General features: G+C 37.6%; 1 protein-coding gene across 1 annotated transcript; it reads left to right on the forward strand.

The window, feature by feature from the left end:
* Nucleotides 1-188: 188 nt before the first annotated feature.
* On the forward strand, nucleotides 189-18,507 carry ATAD5 (ATPase family AAA domain containing 5). Its single transcript, XM_055726559.1, has 23 exons — nucleotides 189-450; nucleotides 1,265-3,054; nucleotides 3,408-3,495; nucleotides 4,068-4,232; nucleotides 4,755-4,893; nucleotides 5,359-5,443; nucleotides 5,921-6,102; nucleotides 6,912-7,069; nucleotides 7,385-7,538; nucleotides 7,778-8,056; nucleotides 8,231-8,327; nucleotides 9,195-9,277; nucleotides 9,366-9,520; nucleotides 9,635-9,785; nucleotides 10,257-10,427; nucleotides 11,457-11,575; nucleotides 12,457-12,550; nucleotides 12,776-12,840; nucleotides 13,756-13,936; nucleotides 14,709-14,896; nucleotides 15,191-16,008; nucleotides 17,166-17,330; nucleotides 17,515-18,507. The coding sequence occupies exons 1-23, from the start codon at nucleotides 379-381 to the stop codon at nucleotides 17,591-17,593; spliced, it is 5,478 nt and encodes a 1,825-aa protein (XP_055582534.1). The 5' UTR covers nucleotides 189-378; the 3' UTR covers nucleotides 17,594-18,507.
* Nucleotides 18,508-20,592: the final 2,085 nt, after the last annotated feature.

The raw sequence follows: 20,592 nt of genomic DNA on the forward strand, positions 1-20,592 counted from the left end.
CTGGGCCCCTCCCGCGCCCCGCCCCGCAGCGCGAAACCCGAGTGACGGCGGCGGCGGCGGAGCGCGGCGGGGGCGTGGCCGCGGTGGCACGTGATCCGGCCCGCGGAGAAGGGGCGGGGTGGGCGCCTGCGCACGCGCGTCACGTGACGGCAGAAAGCGGGCAGCCGTTGGCGGCGCGCGTGGGTCACGTGGGGCGCCGTGGCACCGCCCCCTTCCGCGCGGAGGTCCGAATCTCGTCCCGCGCGCGCTTTTCTGCCCGCCTGGCTCCCGCGCCCGGCGGTGGCATCGGGCGCGCGGGCCGCGCAGCGCCGCTCCATGGCGATCGCGCCTGCCTCGCGCCGTGGCTGAGGGCTCCCGGGCCCCGCCAGCGCCCGGGGCATGGTGGGCAGGGTGGCCGTGCCCGCGGCGGCCGCCCCCCCCGCCCTGCCCGGCAAGGACGGCGACGCTCAGGTGGGGGCGCGGAGCGGGCCGGGGGCCGCGGCGGGCGGGGCGGGGGCCCTGTGCTGGGGGCGTTTGACACGGCGCCGCTGCGGGAGCGGGGGGCGTTCGCCGCGGCGGGGGGTGCCCGCTGCCCGGCGCCGCCTTCGCTCGCAGCCCGGCGGCCGGGAGGTTGCGAAGCGCCTTCCTGAGGCGGCCCCGCGGCCGGGGGGGAAGGACTCTGCCCCCGGCGGGGTGACTTGAGGAGGGGTCGGGCTCTGGTGAAGTGGGAGCGCTGGGAGAGTCCCTGGACTGTCGTGCGAGTGCATCACCCTGTAGGGTCTGCGTTGCCACCCGAGGTGCGGACTTTGTATTCCTTCCTTCTGCACGTTTAAAAGATGAAGCTTGTTCTTAAGATTCACGGATGTTTGCGGTAGGGTCACGCACCGTTCAGTGCTGGTGGCTCTCATGGTTGAGGGCTCTCCCAGCGCTCTGCTGAGCACCCCACGGTAACCGCCAGGGAGATCACCCCAATGGAAGTTGGCTTTTGGACCTCGGTGTTGGGAAGGTCTGAAGACCTTGTGGTCGCTGTCAGTTTTGGCGGTCTCAAAGCTTCAGAATGTGATTTTTATTTTTCTGAAATGGCAGAATCTTGATTTCGAGCTTAGATGGCTTTTGAAAACATGGAGATAAAGTTGGCGTGCACACAGTCTTAATGCATTGACAGGAGGCTTTTGTCCTCTGAAAAAGTGTTAGCATCACTATACTGCAAATACTGCTTTATATTACCACGCTAAGTCATCTTCAGTTTTTAAAAACTAAGGTTGACGTTAAACTTTTTTTATAGCCCTGCAAGAAACGGCGAGAGGAAGATACTTCTGTTAAAACAATCACAAGATATTTTTCGCCGTTAGCAAAACCAGTGGATAAAGTGTCGTCACCACCAAAACCCAGTAATATATTGGGTTATTTTAAAAAGACAGCTGTAACTGAGAAGGCTTCGTTACTGCTTGTAGCTGGAGAAAATGAAACGCCATTGGATGCTAATGGCCAAGACTGTAAGTCACCTTCTAAACCACCTTTAAAGCACAAGAGGAGAGGGAAGAGAGTTAATTTAAATAATACGCAAAGGGAGGCGAAAGCATCTGAGAATGAACACAAAATAGAAATTAGTAGTGATCACAGCAGAGAAACAGCAGGACTGAAACAAGACAGTAATGATTTTATTACCACTTGCACTTTAGTTGACCAAAAGAGTGCAAGAGAATTAGCAGAAGATAACGTGCAAAGAAAGAACTTCCCAAACACTGCCATCTGCAGAAAAAACTCCAAAAAAATGGATTCTCAAATAAATGGAACAAAAAATAGGGTAAAACAATCAAGGAAAAGGAAGCACAAGGTAAATATGGATTTGTCTGAAAGTTTTTCATCTGAAAACCAGCTGAATGACACATGTATAAAGGAAACTGAAGATAAGAAAAAGATGGTAACTCCTACAACAGCAGAGTGTGACGCTACTATTAGTGATCCCAGTTTTGAAGTTCATATGGATGATGAGACATCACAGGTACATAATGGTATAATAACGGTGTCATTTGAGGACTTCTTGAAGAGTCAGGGAGAAAATAACGTAGATCAGGTTGAAGACAAAAAGCCGGCAACAGACAAGTCTGCTACAGCAAATGAAACGGACAGAAGTGGTAGTATTAGTGACCCAGAAAAGTGTGAGGAGTCTCAACAGGTGCCGCTTAGAACAGTAACTGTCCTTGCACAAATTCATTCCATTCCTCTCAGATTAGCTCCGTTACATAAGGAGAAAAAAGGCTCTAGGAAAATTGCTTCAATTTTTTTGAAGCAGAAGGGTTGCATAGGGGAAAAAGAAAGTAGCCCACCGCTCTTGGACAGTGAACAAACTGAACAGATTACTCAGAAAAGAAAATCTAATGTAGTTATTGAGGAAGAAGAACTAGAGTTAGCTGTGCTAGAGACTGCAGGGTCAGATTCTTTGAAGCCAAAATGCACTCTGGAAGAAAGGCATCAGTTTATGAAGGCATTTAGACAACCAACATCGGATGTAATAAAAAGTGGAGTTAAAAAGGCACCCGGAAAACAAAAGCAAGCCACTAGTAAGTCTTCAAAAGAAAAAGAAGGACCTGCAGATGACACTGCTTCAAATAAAGGATTAGAAAGTGGAGTACCAGAAGATTACGTGGATAAATATACACATTCTACTCCTAAAACAAATAGAGCTAAACCCAAAACACCTAGAAAGTTTCAGAAGAAAGGAAACAGAAGAAGGAAGGCTTCAAAAACTGAGGAAACAAATGTCTCAAATACCAGCAATTGTAAGGATTCAGGAGCTAGTGTTCTTATTCAGGAAAACACCTTAGATGTAGAAATTTTATCAAGTCCAAAGGTGAATGAGAGAAGGAGGAATTTAAGGCAGAAAAAAATCAAAACATCAAAAAACGTTACACCTAAAAGAAACAGGATTAGAGATAGCTTTTCTGAAGATGGGCTAAGTAGCCGTCCTTTACAGACTTCTACACCAAAAGCAAGCAAGCAATCCTTGAAGAAAAGTAACCTGTATAAAGCAGAGGTGATTACTGTGCCCTTTGACGGAAGCAGCCCAATAAGGTAAACATTTTAGAGTATATTCTACATTTTTTGCACATTGTTTTCCTGTAAGTATTTTAAAACTAAGACATAATTTGATTGGAATGCATTCCAAAGCTGCATGAATGCAGATCATGCTAGGTAATACTACAGAAGAACCAAATCTGACTCAATAAATGTGCTTGTACTAAAGACATTTAAAAAAACCGAACAAACCCCAAAGAACAAAAAAAAAAACCAACCATCCACCACTTGGGGGGTTGCTTCGGTTTACAGCACTGTATTTAAAGGCTTTTGAAAATGAGATTTGGAGTAATGTTTCTGTTTATTAAAAAGTGAAAGTAATAATTTCTTAATACTTTTTTCCTAATTAGAATGAGGTTTACACGTATCAATGTGACTACAAAATCAAATAAAGCTGAAGCAGTGAAAAATGAAGAGTTTAACTCCAAAAATATAAAGGTAATTTATGTAACAGTTTCAGTATTTTGTCATTTACTATATGCGTATAATTGTATTAATATTCAGTATTGTGTAAGAGTTAGTATAATGTAATACAATGACAGTTCTCAGATGCCCTACGGTAAAATAATATTACTGTGATTTATGATAGTTTCTTGTACAGTTATTGTAACTTAAATTTTCAAGTGTGTCTTATCCATGTCAATCTACTTTTCATAACAGAAAAATCTAGTAAGGTAGTATGCTCATGTTCTGCAGGTTCTCAGTATGGGAACATACCAAGTTCTCAGTTTGGATACAGCAGAACAACTTACACTTAAGAACGTCACTGCCCGTATTTCATTTGTTTTGTGGACAGATTGGAGCCCTTGCAGGGCACTCACTGCCTTTTGAAAAGTATTTATATCACCTCGGTTTGCTCCTCCTTTCAAGTCTTTCATTTTCTTTTTGATACCGATAAAAATTTATTAAAATCATAGGCTTTTATGAATATGAAAATTATATTATGTGAACTGTCAAATATATTGCTATTGCTTGCTAGGTGTTTTGCTGCTTTTGTTCTTTGTTAACAGGTAAGCTCTAGTTCTAAAAACATATCCAAAGCAAAAGAGCTGATTGAAAAAGCAAAGGCTATACAGCATAACAGATCAAAGGTTAACGAAGACTTACCAGTCCCTGTGAGGCGCTCATCTCGACAGCGAGCTCTTGCTGAAAAGAAAAAATTACAAGAAAGTGAAGTAAGCCTGTATACTATGAGGCAGGGGGGAGGATATTTTGAAGTTTTTGTGATTCATTAAGCAACAAAAATGTTTCTTACCTTGCAAATGTTTCTTTTAAAGAATCAAATAAGGTACATATCTATGCAGTGGTATGGTGAATGTCATAGTAAGGTGACTGTCAGCATAGACTGGAAAGCTCATCCTTATGTAGATCTGTAACATGCGGCAGATGGTCGCGCTTGGAAGTGACTGTTTCTCTTTCCTAATGGACAGCAATGTGTCTCTTTCAAATGTGTATGTTTTAGACATTTAAATTTAGATGAGAGTAGTTCTGGCCTGTGTTTATATATTGGACATCTTATTCTATATACTATTTCTGTGTAGACAACAGTAATAAAAGTATTGTATAATTTTTTAATTATGTTTAAGTTCCAGGCTCTCTAGCTTCTTCAGTTTTCTCAGTACTGATCACTAAATTGTATTGTTAATAAAGGAGGAAAAGCTGTGTTTCCTTTCTTATTTTATTTGCTTTTCCTCTAGGAATCGGTAATCATTTTAGATTCAAGCCTGAGTGATGCCACTACTACGGTGCAGAATGTGAAGCGAAAGCATCTTCAGAGCTTAAATGATGTGCTGGGAAAAAAGTCTAGAAACTTGAAGGTTGCAAAGAACTCAAATGGTAATTGGGTTTTACTGAATGTGTTTAATTCTTATTAGTTATTGACTTTTATAAAGCTTCTTTTGCAGTACATTCATCTTTTCTTCTGATTTTTTGTTTTTTTAATACTATTCCAATATATTCCTTTTATAACAGGAGTTAACAGTGCAGAGGTTATTTACGCGTGCTGCTTTAATTTTTCTTCATTCAGGGAAAACAATTTGTTTCAAAACCTACCAGTAGTATACCATGTTTTGTTGTCTTCTAATTTGAGGGGCTTTTTTTAATGTTATAGAAAATAACATCTATAGTGATGAAATAACTAGAAATAAAACTATAATGAATTTTGTTAAAATACTCAGCTTCCCCTTAAGGGGAATGCCTAATGTTATGATATGGAACACAGAGATAATGAACAGAGAAGTAAGGTTAAATTCTGTATCAATGCTGACCTAATCATTTTTTTTTTTTTTTTCCTTTTTAAAGGAAAACCGGGATATCCACCTTCCTTCCTAGGCAGAAGTGCTCAAAACTCTGCAGGTGAACCAGTTGTGGTCTTTGATGAAAGCAGGTCAGTTTGCAAGATTGCAGTTGTTTAATAATCAAAACGTATTTCAAGATTACTTTAACATTCTCTCATTGCACACATTTAAATACGCTTATGGAAATGTGATATAAAGGTTAAAGGGTGGGTTTTTTTTTTATACTGATCAATATGTTAATCTGCTTGCAAAATTTTGGGATTTTAGTGGAGAGTTCCTCAACCACTGTTGAGCCATTTTAGATGGTTGAAAATGTAGTTGATGATGACATAAAAAGAAATTCTGAATTGCATATAAAATTACAAAAAAAAAGCTTTTTTTAAATTAAAATCTCTAATTTAACAATTAACATTAAATGTAAACTTCCTACATTTCAATTAATTTTAGCAGTTCTCCCAGACACTTTCTAACTTGAGTATAGAAGTGGATGTGATTAAATTCTGTTGTAAGCCTTACAAGCTATTAGTTCTAAGATTTATTTTTTTTCATTTCTCTTTTCATTAAAGCCAAGATGCATCTGAAAATTCTCAAGATGATGATCAGTTCAGAGCAAAACGTGAATTCTTGATGAGTGGATTGCCAGAGTCGCTGAAAAGACAGATTGCAAAGAAGGCAGCAGCAATGGAAGCGTACTCTCTTGCAAGTTCATGTTTTAAGACTGTTGTCCATGTACAGCAGAAGGATGACTGTAAGCTTTTTTCCAGCTATGTGTAAATGTATATAATAATTTCTAGTAAATCTTTGCAGAAAAGAGACTCTTGATCAGCAGAACTTACTATTATGACTGGAATAACTGGTAGTGTCTTCTTGTTTTGTGTCACAGTAAGAAAACAAAACTTACAAGCTTCCAGTGAGATGTTTGTGAATACACAATTTACAAATCAAATTGATGCTAAAGTAATGTACACATTCATGGGTGAGGATGCAAAATTCTTAATACTTAGTCAAAAAAGAGTCTTTCGAGTTTGAGTTTGGAGAATAAAGGTCAGGTTGGACTGATTGGGGATGAAGCTATTTTCTTCAAACAAAGGCAAAACGTTTCACAAAAGAACAGTCTGTTTCTTACCACTAAGTGAGGAAGTGTGCTACAATATTCTTCTGAAAGGGCGTGACAGAAAAGCAGAATGTAGAGTAGCACTTAACAGAGTTTATATTTGCAAACCAACCAATAAACAAACAAAATCCTTGGTGAGTATCTGTCGTACAGAGACCCAGTGAGGGCACAGGCGGTTATTTAGAGCAAGCAGAGCCCAGGAGCAACTTGCTGGAAAAATGTTGAATGCAGAAATGTGCAAATTTGTTCAGGTTTTGGGAGGTGAAATTAATGAAGATAAAAAGTTGATGCAGTGTAAGTTAAATAAGCTTGGCTTTGACCTGATAAAGATATCGTTAAAAGCATTTACTCTTAGTTACTGTAGGATGTTTTTGTCTGTGTTTATTGCTGTTTTGGTAATAAGTTTCCTCTTGGTTTTTTTTTTGATGGGGGTTCTTTTGTAGGTTATCCAATGTGGAAATTGAAGTTGCCCTCATGCCCTCTGTTAACTAAGCTGAGGAAACTGAATACTGAAGTCACTAATGTCACAAAAATCACTCTCTCACTTGGTGAATTTTCCAGTGTGAGCTCAAAACTAACTGGAAACTGCTCTGCACCTGTGGTTAGTACTTCAAAATGGGGGCTTGTGTTACAAGAAAAATGAAAAGAAAATTGAAATTAGTTACTAGTTAGGACTTTTATTTTTAAAAAAATGTATAGTTTGAACCTGTTTCTGTTCTGGATGTTTTCTTTTTTTTCCTTGGGTGTAATTTACCCATTCTGCATTGTAACATTAGGCAATTCCCGACGCTTTCTGTTAATCTGTGTTTAACAAGACAGTGACCAATTTAAATTATGCAAAACTGTTGTTGTTGTTCTGTGTGATGTTTTTGAGTAATAACTGGTGGGGGGGTTTTTTTGTGTGTGTGTGTTACAGCTTTCTGGCCACCGACCAGTTTTTCCTGATACATTCAGGAAAGATTTACTAGATGAGATCATGTCTTCCAATTCTCAATTTCCTGTGAGAAAATACTTCTACAAGTTTCTGAAAAAGCAAACTGAACGGTTGGGTTCTGAAAACAGTATTCAAGGTTAGTAATCTACATAGGGAAAAATACACTCGTGCTCTATCTAGCTTAAAAAGGCAACCTGGAACTTCCAGAAATATGTCAGTGAAGGAATACTGTTGTTGGAAATAAATGGGTCCTCACACTTTTTTTACCAAATTCTTTTCATATATACATTTTTACCAAATTCTTCAAGTATGGCTTAAACATACATATGGTTGTAGTGGACATAGCTTGTAATTTTGTGGGGTTTTTTTCCTTAGAAAGCAGAGAGGGCACTGCAAATTCTGAGATAAATCAGAAACGTTCTGACAAGTGGAGGGAAACTAAGAGGAAAAGGAAAGAAACAGAAGACCACAAGTCAAAAAGAAGAAAACAAAGTGAAGGTACAGAGGCTGAAGCAAAATCCAGAGTTTCTCCTGTATCTGGAGAAAACCAGCGAGAGACAGGACAAGCCACACGCTTGGGAAAAAACAAGACCCAGAAACTAGATGTTGTGACAGAAGACACTGAATGTTTATCAGACCCAAATGCACTTTCAGGTAACTCCATTTCCTATCTGATTTTAATTCTGTTTGCATTGAGGGAATGTATATATGATGTATGTCAGCATTTTACTGTGATGCAAAAATCATACCTAGTCTTAATATTCTACTAGACTTGATCAACTCTTTCGTATGAAGAACTATTTTAAAATGGATGATATTTTTCTGTAGGTGTTGAAAAGGAAGACACGCTTTGGACAGAAAAATACCAACCTCAAGATTCCAGTGAACTTGTAGGGAACAAGAAAGAAATTGAAAGGCTACACAGGTCAGAAGTGGAAACATGGATCCATTATTATTATTATTATTCATATTTTTCATTGTATTACTTGATTATGCTTAAAGAAGCAAAGTCAGTTATTTTATGCTATGCTTGAATAACACAGGGTGTATGTTTGCGGCCTTTGTTTTGGTTTACTTCCGAAAAGTTCCAGAAAAAATTGGTCAGTTGGTGTGAATGATCTTTTGGTCGTAGTTCCTTTTTCCAGTAATACCTCAGTAGCCTGTATGGTGTGGTACAAAACAAACACACGAAATGCTGCATTAGTCTGTGGGATCAAATGAAATACTTAAGTAACAAATGCTTTTACCAGTTTACTAAAAACTACTTTTTGTCAGGTTATTTAAGCTCACATGCTATGAGTAAGAGATAGGTACCTACGAGTCTTGTCTGTTCTTCCCTACAAGCATATCTGATCCTAATCTTCATGCTCTGCCTCTGCTTTTGACAGTAATTTGGTGCTCAAGTCCATCTACTATATTGTGATTTCAGTTAAATTTTCTGTATGGGTTTAAGTTATTGTTGTGGCTCCTATGCAGAATTTAAAGGTCCATCTGACAAACAATGCTAAACTATGACTGATAAAGCATTTCCCACAATTTATTAAGTAGCTTGCCAAGTGACTTGGTTTTATACCAATCAGCTAGTAAATGGAGAATGAAGAAGGAATCCTTTTTTATAAAAGAATTGAGCAAACTCTGAACAATTTCTTTTTTTTTTAATCTGAAGGGACTTTGGTTTGAGAGGAATAACAAGTGGCTTATGTCCCCTAGTTTTACGTTCTGTTCCATCTGAATTTGGTTCACTTTATTCAGCAATTATTTTTCATTTTTATTCTGTTCCTTCCTTTTATAGTTGGTTAAAAGAATGGAAAAAAAGAGCTGACTTGGAAGAAAAAAGAAATCGGAAAGGGAAAAAGGAGGACAAAGAGCATGAAGGTGCTGATAGAATTAAAAATTATATAGCTTCTCTTTGTTAAATTTTGCAAAAAAAATTTACATGAATCCTTTCTTTTCTGTTAAAAAGATTCTACAGATTTTTTGGACAGTCTTGACTTTAGAGATAGTGATTCTGATACTGAGGAAGAGACTAACCTTTGCAATACAGTTCTGATAACTGGCCCACCAGGAGTAGGGAAGACTGCTGCAGTATATGCTTGTGCTCAGGAGCTTGGTTTTAAGGTTTGTGGCATTCTTTCCTCAGTGTCATTTTTCTTTTTTGTAACTAGTGATATGAGAGCATTCGTAATACAAGATGTCTAACTTTTTAAAAATGTAAATTAAATGCCATTGCAGATATTTGAAGTCAATGCCTCTTGCCAGCGTAGCGGTAGACAGATACTGTCTCAACTAAAAGAAGCTACTCAGTCTCATCAAGTGGATAAAAAAGGCATTAATGCACACAAGCCTTGCTTTTTTAACAGTTGTAGCAGTACCAAGTCACCAAGTAAGTTTCATGGTTATATCTGGGTGGTTTGGGGGTTGGGGTTTTTTTTTATTCTTTTTTTAGTTGGTTGTTTGGGGATTTTTTTTAGGAACTGAGTTCCCAAAACAATTTTTAGACAGCAGTTGTTTAAGAAAGATGGGAAACTGCAGTTTATCTGGCCATAATAATAAGAAAAGCTCTGTTGGTTAACAAAACTACATACCAAATTAAATAATGACGTTATCAAAATGACTGACTCTTGGTTATCCTCAGCTATTTCTGTAGTGCTGGAGTAAATGCTATGGCACTTGAATATCAAGTTGAACAGAAAGCATTCACTATAACAGGAGAAAAGTAAAATAAGCAGAAATCAGTACAGTAAATCTGTCCTGTACTACATACAAAACCAGGGATTTGCTCTGAATTTGCCCAAGACATGTCAGTTTGAGATAACGTTTCCAGATAAAGTTTAATGTAAAACATATCTTGCAGAAAAAATGTATTCTCCAAAGAAAGTTGTTTCACCAAGAAAACCTCCACTGTCACCAAAAGGAGCAGGATTAAAACGAAGTTTGCCCCCTAAAACACTTGCAGACTATTTCAAAATTCCTTCCAAACGTAAAGGTAATGATGGAGCAGTAACATCTCAAGAAAAAAATAAAGGTAGGTATCACCATTTAATAATTATTTACCTTTGGAGATGGAAACAGTACACTGAGCTCCTGTATACGTGGAGCTGTGTGGGGAAAAGAGTAGAGCACACTTACTACACTCCAACTGCCAGCAGGAATTACTTAATGCATCTGGAATACACTTAACTACATAGGAAATAGCCATTACTCTGTATTACAGGGAAGTTAATTAGGGTACAGCCTATATGAAGTTCAGTAGGCTTTCCTTGGTTGTTTTGGGTTTGGGGTTTTTTTTTTCCAGAGCAGCTAGGTAAGAGAAGAAAAATTAGAATCTGTAGAAAAACATGCCTTTGTTACCTCAGTACCTGTTTCAGGTTGGTGTGGAATGGTCACTGTGCTTGGTGGAGACAGATGGGTTTTGGGTTTTTTTGTGTGTGTGTATATATATATACATAAAGTTTCTGCTACAGAATTAAGAGTTCCTGTAAAGCCAATAAATGTTTGATTACAGACATTGGATTTAAATACATAAAGGGCACGCTGAAATCTTTGAGTCGCTTAACATTGGAAGGTGTATTTCCAAATGTATCATGGGATCAGGAAGTCTTAAAGACAGGTCCTTAGAAAGGAAATAATATATTTGGACAACGAGTGGTTTTGCACAGACCATACAGAGGAATGCATGAGCGAAGTGCTGAATTGAGGCAACCAAGTCTAATCCTTGTCTTTTTGGGCAATCTTACTGCATTTTCTTGAAGGACTTGTATCTACTCCATGCCCCTGAGGCGTCATAGTTTGCAAACAGGTTAGGTGCAGAATTAACTTTACAGGTAAGTGAGCCCTTCACCAAACACAGTTTGATTCCCAGCAAATTTGTTGCAATTTTTTTTTTTTAATAAGAGACATCAGAAAAGGATGTAGGTCAGATCTAAGTTTTTGTGTCAGTGTAGATTTTCTTTAGCAGTTAATACTTGGGGTGATTTTGAAACCAGTGCCTAGAATGCATATTCATGGTTTCAGTCCTCCTTTGCTTCCTGCTCAATTCTTCACCCATCTGCAGGTAATACTCAGAAATCACTTAAAGAAAAGAAAGATGCTCAAATTAAGGCAATAAACAAAGAAGGAGAAGGAGGAGAACACAACAGGAAAAGTGCAACATCTCTCATTCTCTTTGAAGAGGTAAAATTCGCATGAAATATATGTGAGCAATACGTTGTTTCATTGTGTTTAAAGAATTTAACTTTCTTCTTCCCTTTGTCCTTAAGATTTCTGGGTAGATTCAAGTGTAGGCATTATCAGTTTCTTAAAAACTAATTCAGTATTTCATGATTTCATCCTCAGGAGTACTCTTTTAACCATGGATCATTATTTTACAAAGTTACTTTAAAAGATAAAGAAACTATCATCTATCAACCATTGTTCACTGTTAGGACAGTTTGCAGAATTCTGCTAATTTAACTCCTTTGATTATGTCAGAAGTGTTGGTTTATAATTTTACACTACTTAAATGCACTGAGACACTCTAACAGTCACCGTTAATACCCCAGTAATTACAATATCTAAGCCCACATTCAGTTCTTCTTTTCTGTCACCTCTGGCCCCAAAATGTCTTGAGTTTAAACTAAGAATACCAAATTACAGCCAAGAATGTAGTTTTAAGTAAATAAAGGAGGTATAGCAATGTTGCTAACTGTGGGCTGATCCTACAGAATACTAGTGAAATTCTATTAAAAAACAAAAGCCAAAAGCCACCTGGACATGGTCCTGGGCAACCTGCTCTAACTGACCCACCTTGAGCTGGGGGAGGTTGGACAAGGTGACCTCCCCAGGCCCCTTCCAGTCTCAACCAGTCTGTGATTTTGTAAGCCGCAGCATGGAAGACTGCGATCAAAGTGTTTTGTGCTAACAGGTGAACCTGGCACATGTATACTGTCATTGGCCACAAACATTCAAAAAATCTGTATTAATGTTAAGTCTTAGTCAGTTGTTAAAAGTATGATTGCGTTCACAGCTTGTAGTTATTGTTAAATTTTTTTTTGCACTTCGTTTTTTTCCTATAGGTAGATATAATATTTGATGAAGATGCAGGGTTTCTAAGCGCAATAAAGACATTCATGGCAACAGCAAAGAGACCTGTAATTCTTACTACCAATGGTGAGTACTGTTTGTTACAGTAGTTAAGCTTTACAGATAGAACCTCTTTTAATAAGATGGATTAAATGGTGATGGCTGAATAGAACTCCTAAATGTAAAATCAAATGAGTGAAGACTCTTAAAGCCAGTATTTTAGTATTTGAATAAAGATACTGGCTGCTCTAATGGGTAAAGAAAATAATTAATTTTGAATACTGAATGTATCACTGATATCTCTTTATATAGATCCAACATTCAGCTTATTGTTTGATGGCTATTTTGAAGAGATCAACTTTAGAACCCCTTCCTTGGTAAGTCTGTGTTTGGAAATGCAGATATGTCCTAAGCAAGTAATTGTCTGCTAATTTAAGTTGGAAATTTAAATGTTGATGTAGGTTTATATTTATCTGATGTAATACATCTGTTTCATCAGAAGACTATTTTTTTCAGGTTTTATGCAAGGATGTGTAGGGTGCATTTACCTTTTACATGTAGAATTTTTATTTAGTAGCATGGAAGATTTATTTTCTTAACCACTTAGTATTTTAGAGAATTACAACAAGAACATCACTTCATCGCTTAACTTGGCTTTTAGAATGTAGTAAATAATTCCATAAATGATACATCTAATAGTTTTGATCTGAACGCTGACTATGCCAGTATTGTTTTTTTCATTAAAAAAAGTATAGGAACTATTTTAGAAATACTATGGGTTATCCCTTTAACATAAACACTAGTATTCTGTAGAGCAAATAGTTTTATTTGCAGCTATGTATTATGTGAAAAACCTAAATAAATGAGAATCAGAAGGAACTTGCTTTTGAGAAGAGGAATTTTTTTTTAATGTGAAATTGCAATTGTCTGGTAGCCCGAAAGCTTTTCGGAGTTAAAAGAAAAAAGCCTTTAAAGTGAATATAGTTCACTAAAACTTGTTCGCTGGTGATGAGAAGCAAGGTGCACATGGTTTCAGGAACACAAGCAGAATGTGTGTGTTGTGTTTTGTTTCTAATGAGTTGAATTCCTGAATTGAACTTAATTCGCTGACGTGGACTGTTTAGATTTGGTATTCTGCTTTTCTATAAAGGTTTTAATGTAACTATAATCTAATTTTCTGTATTAAAAAGAAAAATGTATTGCAAGCATAAATAGAATAATTTTCTCCTGTGTGACTTACCACAGTTGGATTTGTAGTTGTTTTCAGTGGTCTTTGTCTAACTTTTGTTTAGATGAACGCTGCTAGCTATCTTCAAGTGCTGTGTCTGGCTGAGAATCTACGAACAGATGTGAAGGACTTAGCTGCTCTGTTAACCACAAATAACTGTGATATCAGACAAAGTATTCTCTACTTACAATTTTGGGTGAGAAGTGGAGGTGGATGCTTGAAAGACAAATGTTTGGCCCATCATGGTAGGTTGATTTCATTTAATTAAAAACAACAATAATTCTCCATCTTAACATGAATTTGATGAAATCAAACCATTCTTAGACTTGTATGATTAAATGGTAACTTCCTGTAAGGCTCCTAAACGTTTGGGTAGGGTTTGGAGGTGGGGGTTGACCACTTCAAAGCCTTGTAAATACACTTAAGGAGCTAAAAGCTTTATTTTTATTGTACCTGTTTAATACCCATCATTATGGTACTTGTACTTAATTATCTCCCTTTTCACTTCCGAGAAGCAAAACTGGGCAAAGTAGGGAGCCAGCAGTTGTTTCCCTTCACCTCGGAGGTTGCAGTTCTTTATCTATTTAGCTGAGTTGTAGATAATTCACCTAGAAAGAAGAAGCAGAACTGAAAAAAGGAGAAAAATTGGACAGGCAAGCAGGCAGCAAGGGTGAGAACTTGGTCCGAAAGGATACAGGACGAGTATTCTCATCAGGTGTGGGTGTGTGAGACTGTGTGAATGAGTGACAGAGACTGGTGGGGCATAAAAGAAAGAACAGACTATTTTAGATGGTCACTTGCAAAGAAGGGAGAGCAGGCAGATCGCTAACACTTGAAGAAATGAAATGGGGATGATGGGTGGGGATGGGGATGACTGATTTCAGCTGTTACTCAGAACTGCAGCAAGAAGTGACAGTTACAGTATCCGTTATAAAAGGAATTGAGGCAAAGAGGGGGGAAAAAACAATTTCACGATGCATTGTTTCTTTTCAAGTAAAGCATGTTATCTTTGTGCAGGAGGAGATGAAACAGATAAAGCAAATCATGTAATTTATTCTGAAAAGACTACTGATTCCAAGATTGATTTTTCTCAAGCTGATGCACGCGTTCAGGAGTTTCCAAAATGTGATACAGGCTGTGTAGAGACATTGCTTGGCCTTAAGAATATCCTGTTGCCTTCAGAAGATTTGTTTACATTTCTTAAGGTATTTTTTGTAGTTTACTAGCTAATACTTTGAATGATTGCCAGATAATTAAGTGTAATTGTCACTACAAATAGCATCTTCTTGGAAGCAAATCTCTTTGAAAAGAGTTGTTGTAGAAATTAGGGGATTCTGTCATTATTAAGCAAAATCTGATTCTAAAATCTGAACCGGGGAAGTCTCCTGCAAGCAGAACAGTCCCTCGCCTCATAAAGACAAAGCCAGGACTATGGGAATTTCTGTAATAAATTATATATATGATAAGTTAATAAATTTTTCACGATTATTATTTTACAGCACAAAATCACAACCATGGACAAGTGGAATAAATTGATGCAGCTTCTCACAGAATTCCAGATGAAGAAAGTGGATTTTATATATAGTAATCTTGAACTTATTCTTCCCTTACCAGTGCAAGTTCTTTCAAACCAATCTGAAGCTTCTAACTCTATACTTGAAAGGTCTACCACAGTTTCTTTGAAAAGCAAATCTACTAACAGATACTGCTCTGGCAAAAAGTCTAAAAAGACAAAGAAGCAGAAGAGGCTTGAGATATTGTGTGATAGTGACTTATTTGATACTGAACTGAACTATTCAGCTGAATTCATAACTTTACCATCAGATAGTCCTCTATCAGGTGCTGAAGTGAATAAAGAGGAATCGCAATTTCTGATGAATAAAGAAGAAAGAGAAATTAAAACTAAAACCTCAGCAAAGGAGAAAAGGTCTGCACTTGTTTTTCAGTGTCTGAATTCGCTGACTGAATTTGTGGAGAACATGTCCTTCTTGGATTGCTATGTAAACACTAATACCGAGGAACCACTGGAGTTCTCTAAAGATGAAGGATTTAGTTGGACAAATGGCAAAATCAAAAATGGTCTTTGTGACGAATTCAGTATAGAAAATACTGATTGGTGGCGTTCCCAGAGCTGTAGTGAAATAAAAGCAGCTATTGAAGCACTCAGTTTTAACAAATGTTTTGTTAATATTTCACAAAACTTGGAATCCTCTTTGAGTACCAGTAAAACACCTGAAAGCGATCAGCTGGAGGGACTTACTTTGCATATTTCAAACACAAGAAATTGTGTATCCTTCAGTCAGTCAGCTGATTCAAGGTAAGACTTTGCTAGTATTTCTGGAATATAATGCAATTATTTGTCAAGAAAAGCGTTTCACAGGGTGTAGGACTGTTTCACATACTGTGTATACACATATACCAGTATGACTGTTGTCAGTATGTCTCAAAACGCTGGAGTAGTTGTTCACTTGGCTTGTATAAGCTTAAATTAACTGCTTGGTAATTGCAAAAAGTGACTTTTCATGTTTGAGTAGCTTGACTGTAATGTTGTTCAGGGGTGGTAGCAATAATCTAGTCTGTTTACTGTAAAAATGAAGGGACAAACACCACCCCCACCCTCAAAAGAATAACAAACCCCAAAAAGAATGGCTTTTTCAAGGCAGACAGATGGATTGAAATAGATTCTGCAACTACTAGGCATGCAAATTTTTCATCCAGTGCCTGGTCATATTGGGTCTGTGTTAAATGCATAGGTGTTACTTGATGAAGACCTAACAAAATTCAGAGCAAAGTTATTGCAATTTTTTTGTAGTAACTTATGCTAACACGTAATAACCTTTAATATATTATAAAAGATCAAAGAATACAGTGCTGCTAGCAAGTGTGGATATGAAAGACTGTTTTAACATGAACAAATGATGACATAAACAAGTCATCATATGTGAAACTGGCATAACAGGTGAATAAAACCTATTCGAGTGCCTGAATATGAAAACAGGTTAGACCCTTACTGCTGTAAGTCAGTACCCAGATGAGCAATGTCAAAATGGGTCTAACCATCTAACCTGTGACCGAGTTTGGCCAATATAGGAGTTACACATTGGAACTGATACTGACATTCTGGCAATTACAAAGTACATGATGCTTTTTATTTTTGAAGGCCACAGATGCTTTTGGTTACATTGTCAGACAGATGTACTAGATTGTGAAGACCTCCCCAGACTAGATTCCATAGCTGAGCTAAGAGCCTTGGCCAAACAGACCACTGTCTGTCATGTCTCTGTCTCCGTGTGTAACTTTGTAATGCTGTGTAAGCAGCACAAGATAACAAGTCGCAGGCATCTAATCCATTGGGATGCAGTTTTAGACATCAGTATGTTTACCAGAGTTTTAAACCAGATTTGATCTTAAAGGCACAGTCACTATTTTGTTCATTCTTGAATGAGAAACAATAAAGCTTCATTATCTTTTTAGCATTCACAAAAAAGCAGAGAAGAGGCTGGCAATCATCAGAACTGTATTTTCCAGAAGTCCTTTAAACCTGAGTAATAAGCAAGCCAGTATACTTGAATACCTCCCCAGTCTTCGCAGTATCTGTAGGTTTGAGAAGCTTAAAGAGCAAGGGAAGACTAAAAGAAGGTAAGCTTTTTGGTTTTCCTAAATCTTGCTACACTGTTATATACGTGGTAGTTAATTTTAATAAAATAATTTGTCAAATAATTCTAGACAAGAAGGGTGAAAGTTTGCCTCTCCAGATAATAGGTGTTGCCTTGCATTTGGAAATAACTTATAGTTGTTATCCCCTTTACTTTTCTTCTTATAGGTTTTTGCATTATCTTGAAGAGAGTCATCTTGAAATACCCAGACAAATGATAAATGGTCTGTGTTTGGACTTTCCTTAAAATCGCCAACCCCAGAAATACGTTGTGCCTAATGGTGATATTCTCACCATAGTTTGATTTTCATTTTTTTACCACGTTATTTTATTGTATATTCAGAGCTGATTGTATATTAAATTTCTATAAGTATTTAAAATTATGTATTTATCTATTGCATTGGTATTGCTCTCCACAACTGAAATGTGGGTTTGTTTGGTGCTTGTCCAATAAGTGCATTTATAATACTAAATGCACAAACTAATCAATGGGGACTCCTTCATACGATCTTTCTCTGTAATTTGTGTATCAAATAATAATAAGTCCTTTTGTAATGACCAACTGTCACAACTTCCACAGCAAAGTTGCTTTTTTCCAAGGAGACAGTTTTATTAAAATAAGCTTGTTTCTTTCTGAATTTGCAGTTGTGTTAAATAATTTGGGGTGGGAGGGGGCAGGGAGAGGATGCAACAAGTCTTCTAACATGTAAACAACTAATAAGAGCTCTTCACAATAATGACTGGGTAACAGTCTTTACAAAGCACTGTGCCTCAATGTACATAGATTTGCGTATGTTCATTTAATTTCCTTTCATTATTTCCAACTGTCAGGTCTGCATGTTAATCTCCTAAAAAGGTAGAGGAATGATTACTGTAGCTCAGGATGGTCTCAGAGATTAGGCAAGATTTTGTAAATAAAATTATGCCAGTGTTACTTTGGTTTCAGTAATATTTAACCACTTCTAGTCTTGTATATTGTGTTCTATTTTTATGCTTCATTTTGTATTTGGCAAGACTTCAGCCTGATTATTTGTGTTTGAATCTGGTTTTATATGACAATAATTTTGTGATACTTTGCTACAATTCTGAATATTTCCATTGTATGAAAAATAAGACTCCTAAAACTTGATGTTTTCAGTCAATAAAGATGATGATTATGGATTTTTTCTTTTTAACTGGAAACATTTCAGCCATGTACTTTTCCAGCTTTATATTGCAATCGGACTGTTCCTCTTCCTCAAACCGTGTCAGATTGGTGCCATGCAGTGGTATTCCACTTACCTCAGTGTCTCTAATAATAAGGAAGGCCATTTTCTAGTACATTCTGTTCTCATTATGTATTTTTAATGTCTTAAAGATGTTGTTCGGGAGTTGGAAATATTTATGAAAACAGTAAATTATTTTAAGCTTCTGCATTGTAGATAATTTTTATAGCTTACTCTTTTTTTGTAGCCCAGAATTATCAAATAGGAATGAAATAGTGGTGGCTGTTAAAATCTCTTAATGTATTGTTGTATCACTGGTCTAGAGCAACTCCTGTACATTTCTGTAAAAATAAAAAAATAATTTTTTAAAATGTTTAAAGTAAAGTAGAAGTGTATCTGTTCCCTGCTTTATAAAGGCACTCTCTGTATACCTATATTACAGTGGGGACCTGCATAGATTGGAAACAGGCCCTATAAAGTATTATTATTTTAGGAAATTCATGGGTAATTTAAAAGACATAAAGTTGGAAAGCCATGGGAGACAACTAACCTCCTCTTGAAGTCAACTGTGTGGTTCTGATAACTACCGTGAGAATTTATTTATTTTTATAGAATCTCTAGACTGTGTTGACCAGAAGGTAAGGTGGAATTTCAGGTATTTTATATCTTGATAAGATACTTGTGTGCAATTACCACATAAAAACATCTCAAGCTAGTTTGACTGAATGATAATCCACTTGTGGTGATTTGTTTGAACTCTGATAAACTAGCAACTTCGCATTTTTATGCATCAAGTATGAGCATCTTTTCTATGCTAGAGGAAAGCAAGTTTCCATGAGGGGGGGGCTGGTCTTGAGGAAAAGAGCTAAGCTGGTTTTGATTAACTCAGCTTTGAAAGGAAATGCTTCACAAGATCCATTGCAGTACTGCGGAAGTCACCTACCTTTGATTCCACACGTTTGCCTGCAATAGTTTGGGCCCTGCTTAGTACCTCATGCTGCCCACCTAGCTCGCTTATGTGTCTTCTGTAGTAGGGCAGGCAACGTTGCTTCCACAGTGTGAAACCGTAATGTAAGAAAGAACAAGCTTCTCTTTGGAGCAGAAAACACCTTTTCTTCCAAAACATAAAAGTCAGCTTCAGGCATCTTGGGAGTGACGGAAGATAATGTGGAAAGAGAAAGACAAAACCTATGCCTGTGTGAAATTCAGTGAAACTAGAAGTAAAAAAACCAAACTGGGGTTTCGCTATGACACTACACTCTATTTAAAACAGTAGTTATTACTAGGTGTACAATAATTTAACAACAAAACAATTTAACAAAAAAACCTCAAACATGTTGTTCTTGTTGACATTTTAGTCAAGTTTCAAGCTTTTCTTTTTACTGTCATTCCAATATTGCTGTCTAGAGTATAAATGAAGGTGACACTATTCTACTACAGTCCCATGAGTAATACAGAAAAAAGTGGTTAAGCCTTAGGCATGTTCTTGCCAAACTCAGAGTAGAAGTAGGAGGATGGAAGGATCCTTTTACGAGCAAGACCGTACCCGTCTTTGTAAAAGCCCTGAAACAGGGCGAGAGGTGCCTTGACAGCTGAGGGCTGGGCAGGACGTGTCCCTTGCAAGCTGCAGGAAGACACTGAAGCTTAGTCATTGGACTGTGAAACTAAGAAGAATCGTGAGGTTACTGACCAATGCTGGGGTTTTGGTGGTGCATGTATATGTTGTCTTGAATGTAGATAACCATTTTGCAAATGTCATACAGATTCTTTTTGTAAGCTAACACAAAAATTAAGCTAGCGAAAGCTTCAGCATATGGCTTGCAAGAAAATTATTTCTAGAGAAAAATTCAGTCCTTGTTTACATGCTAGTACACAACAGTTCTTAAAATCTCTCTTCTCAGCACTTACCCTTTACATAGGTAGTTGGACGATTCAACTTTTGAGATATTCTGCTGCTGTTTATTTCAGGGCTTCACAATATTTAAAAATAAAAGGTACAATGGGTACAACACTATTTAGTGCCTAAAAAAGTGGAAAAAAA

Source organism: Falco cherrug, chromosome 1, assembly GCF_023634085.1.
Source record: "Falco cherrug isolate bFalChe1 chromosome 1, bFalChe1.pri, whole genome shotgun sequence".
NCBI classification, from domain to species: domain Eukaryota; kingdom Metazoa; phylum Chordata; class Aves; order Falconiformes; family Falconidae; genus Falco; species Falco cherrug.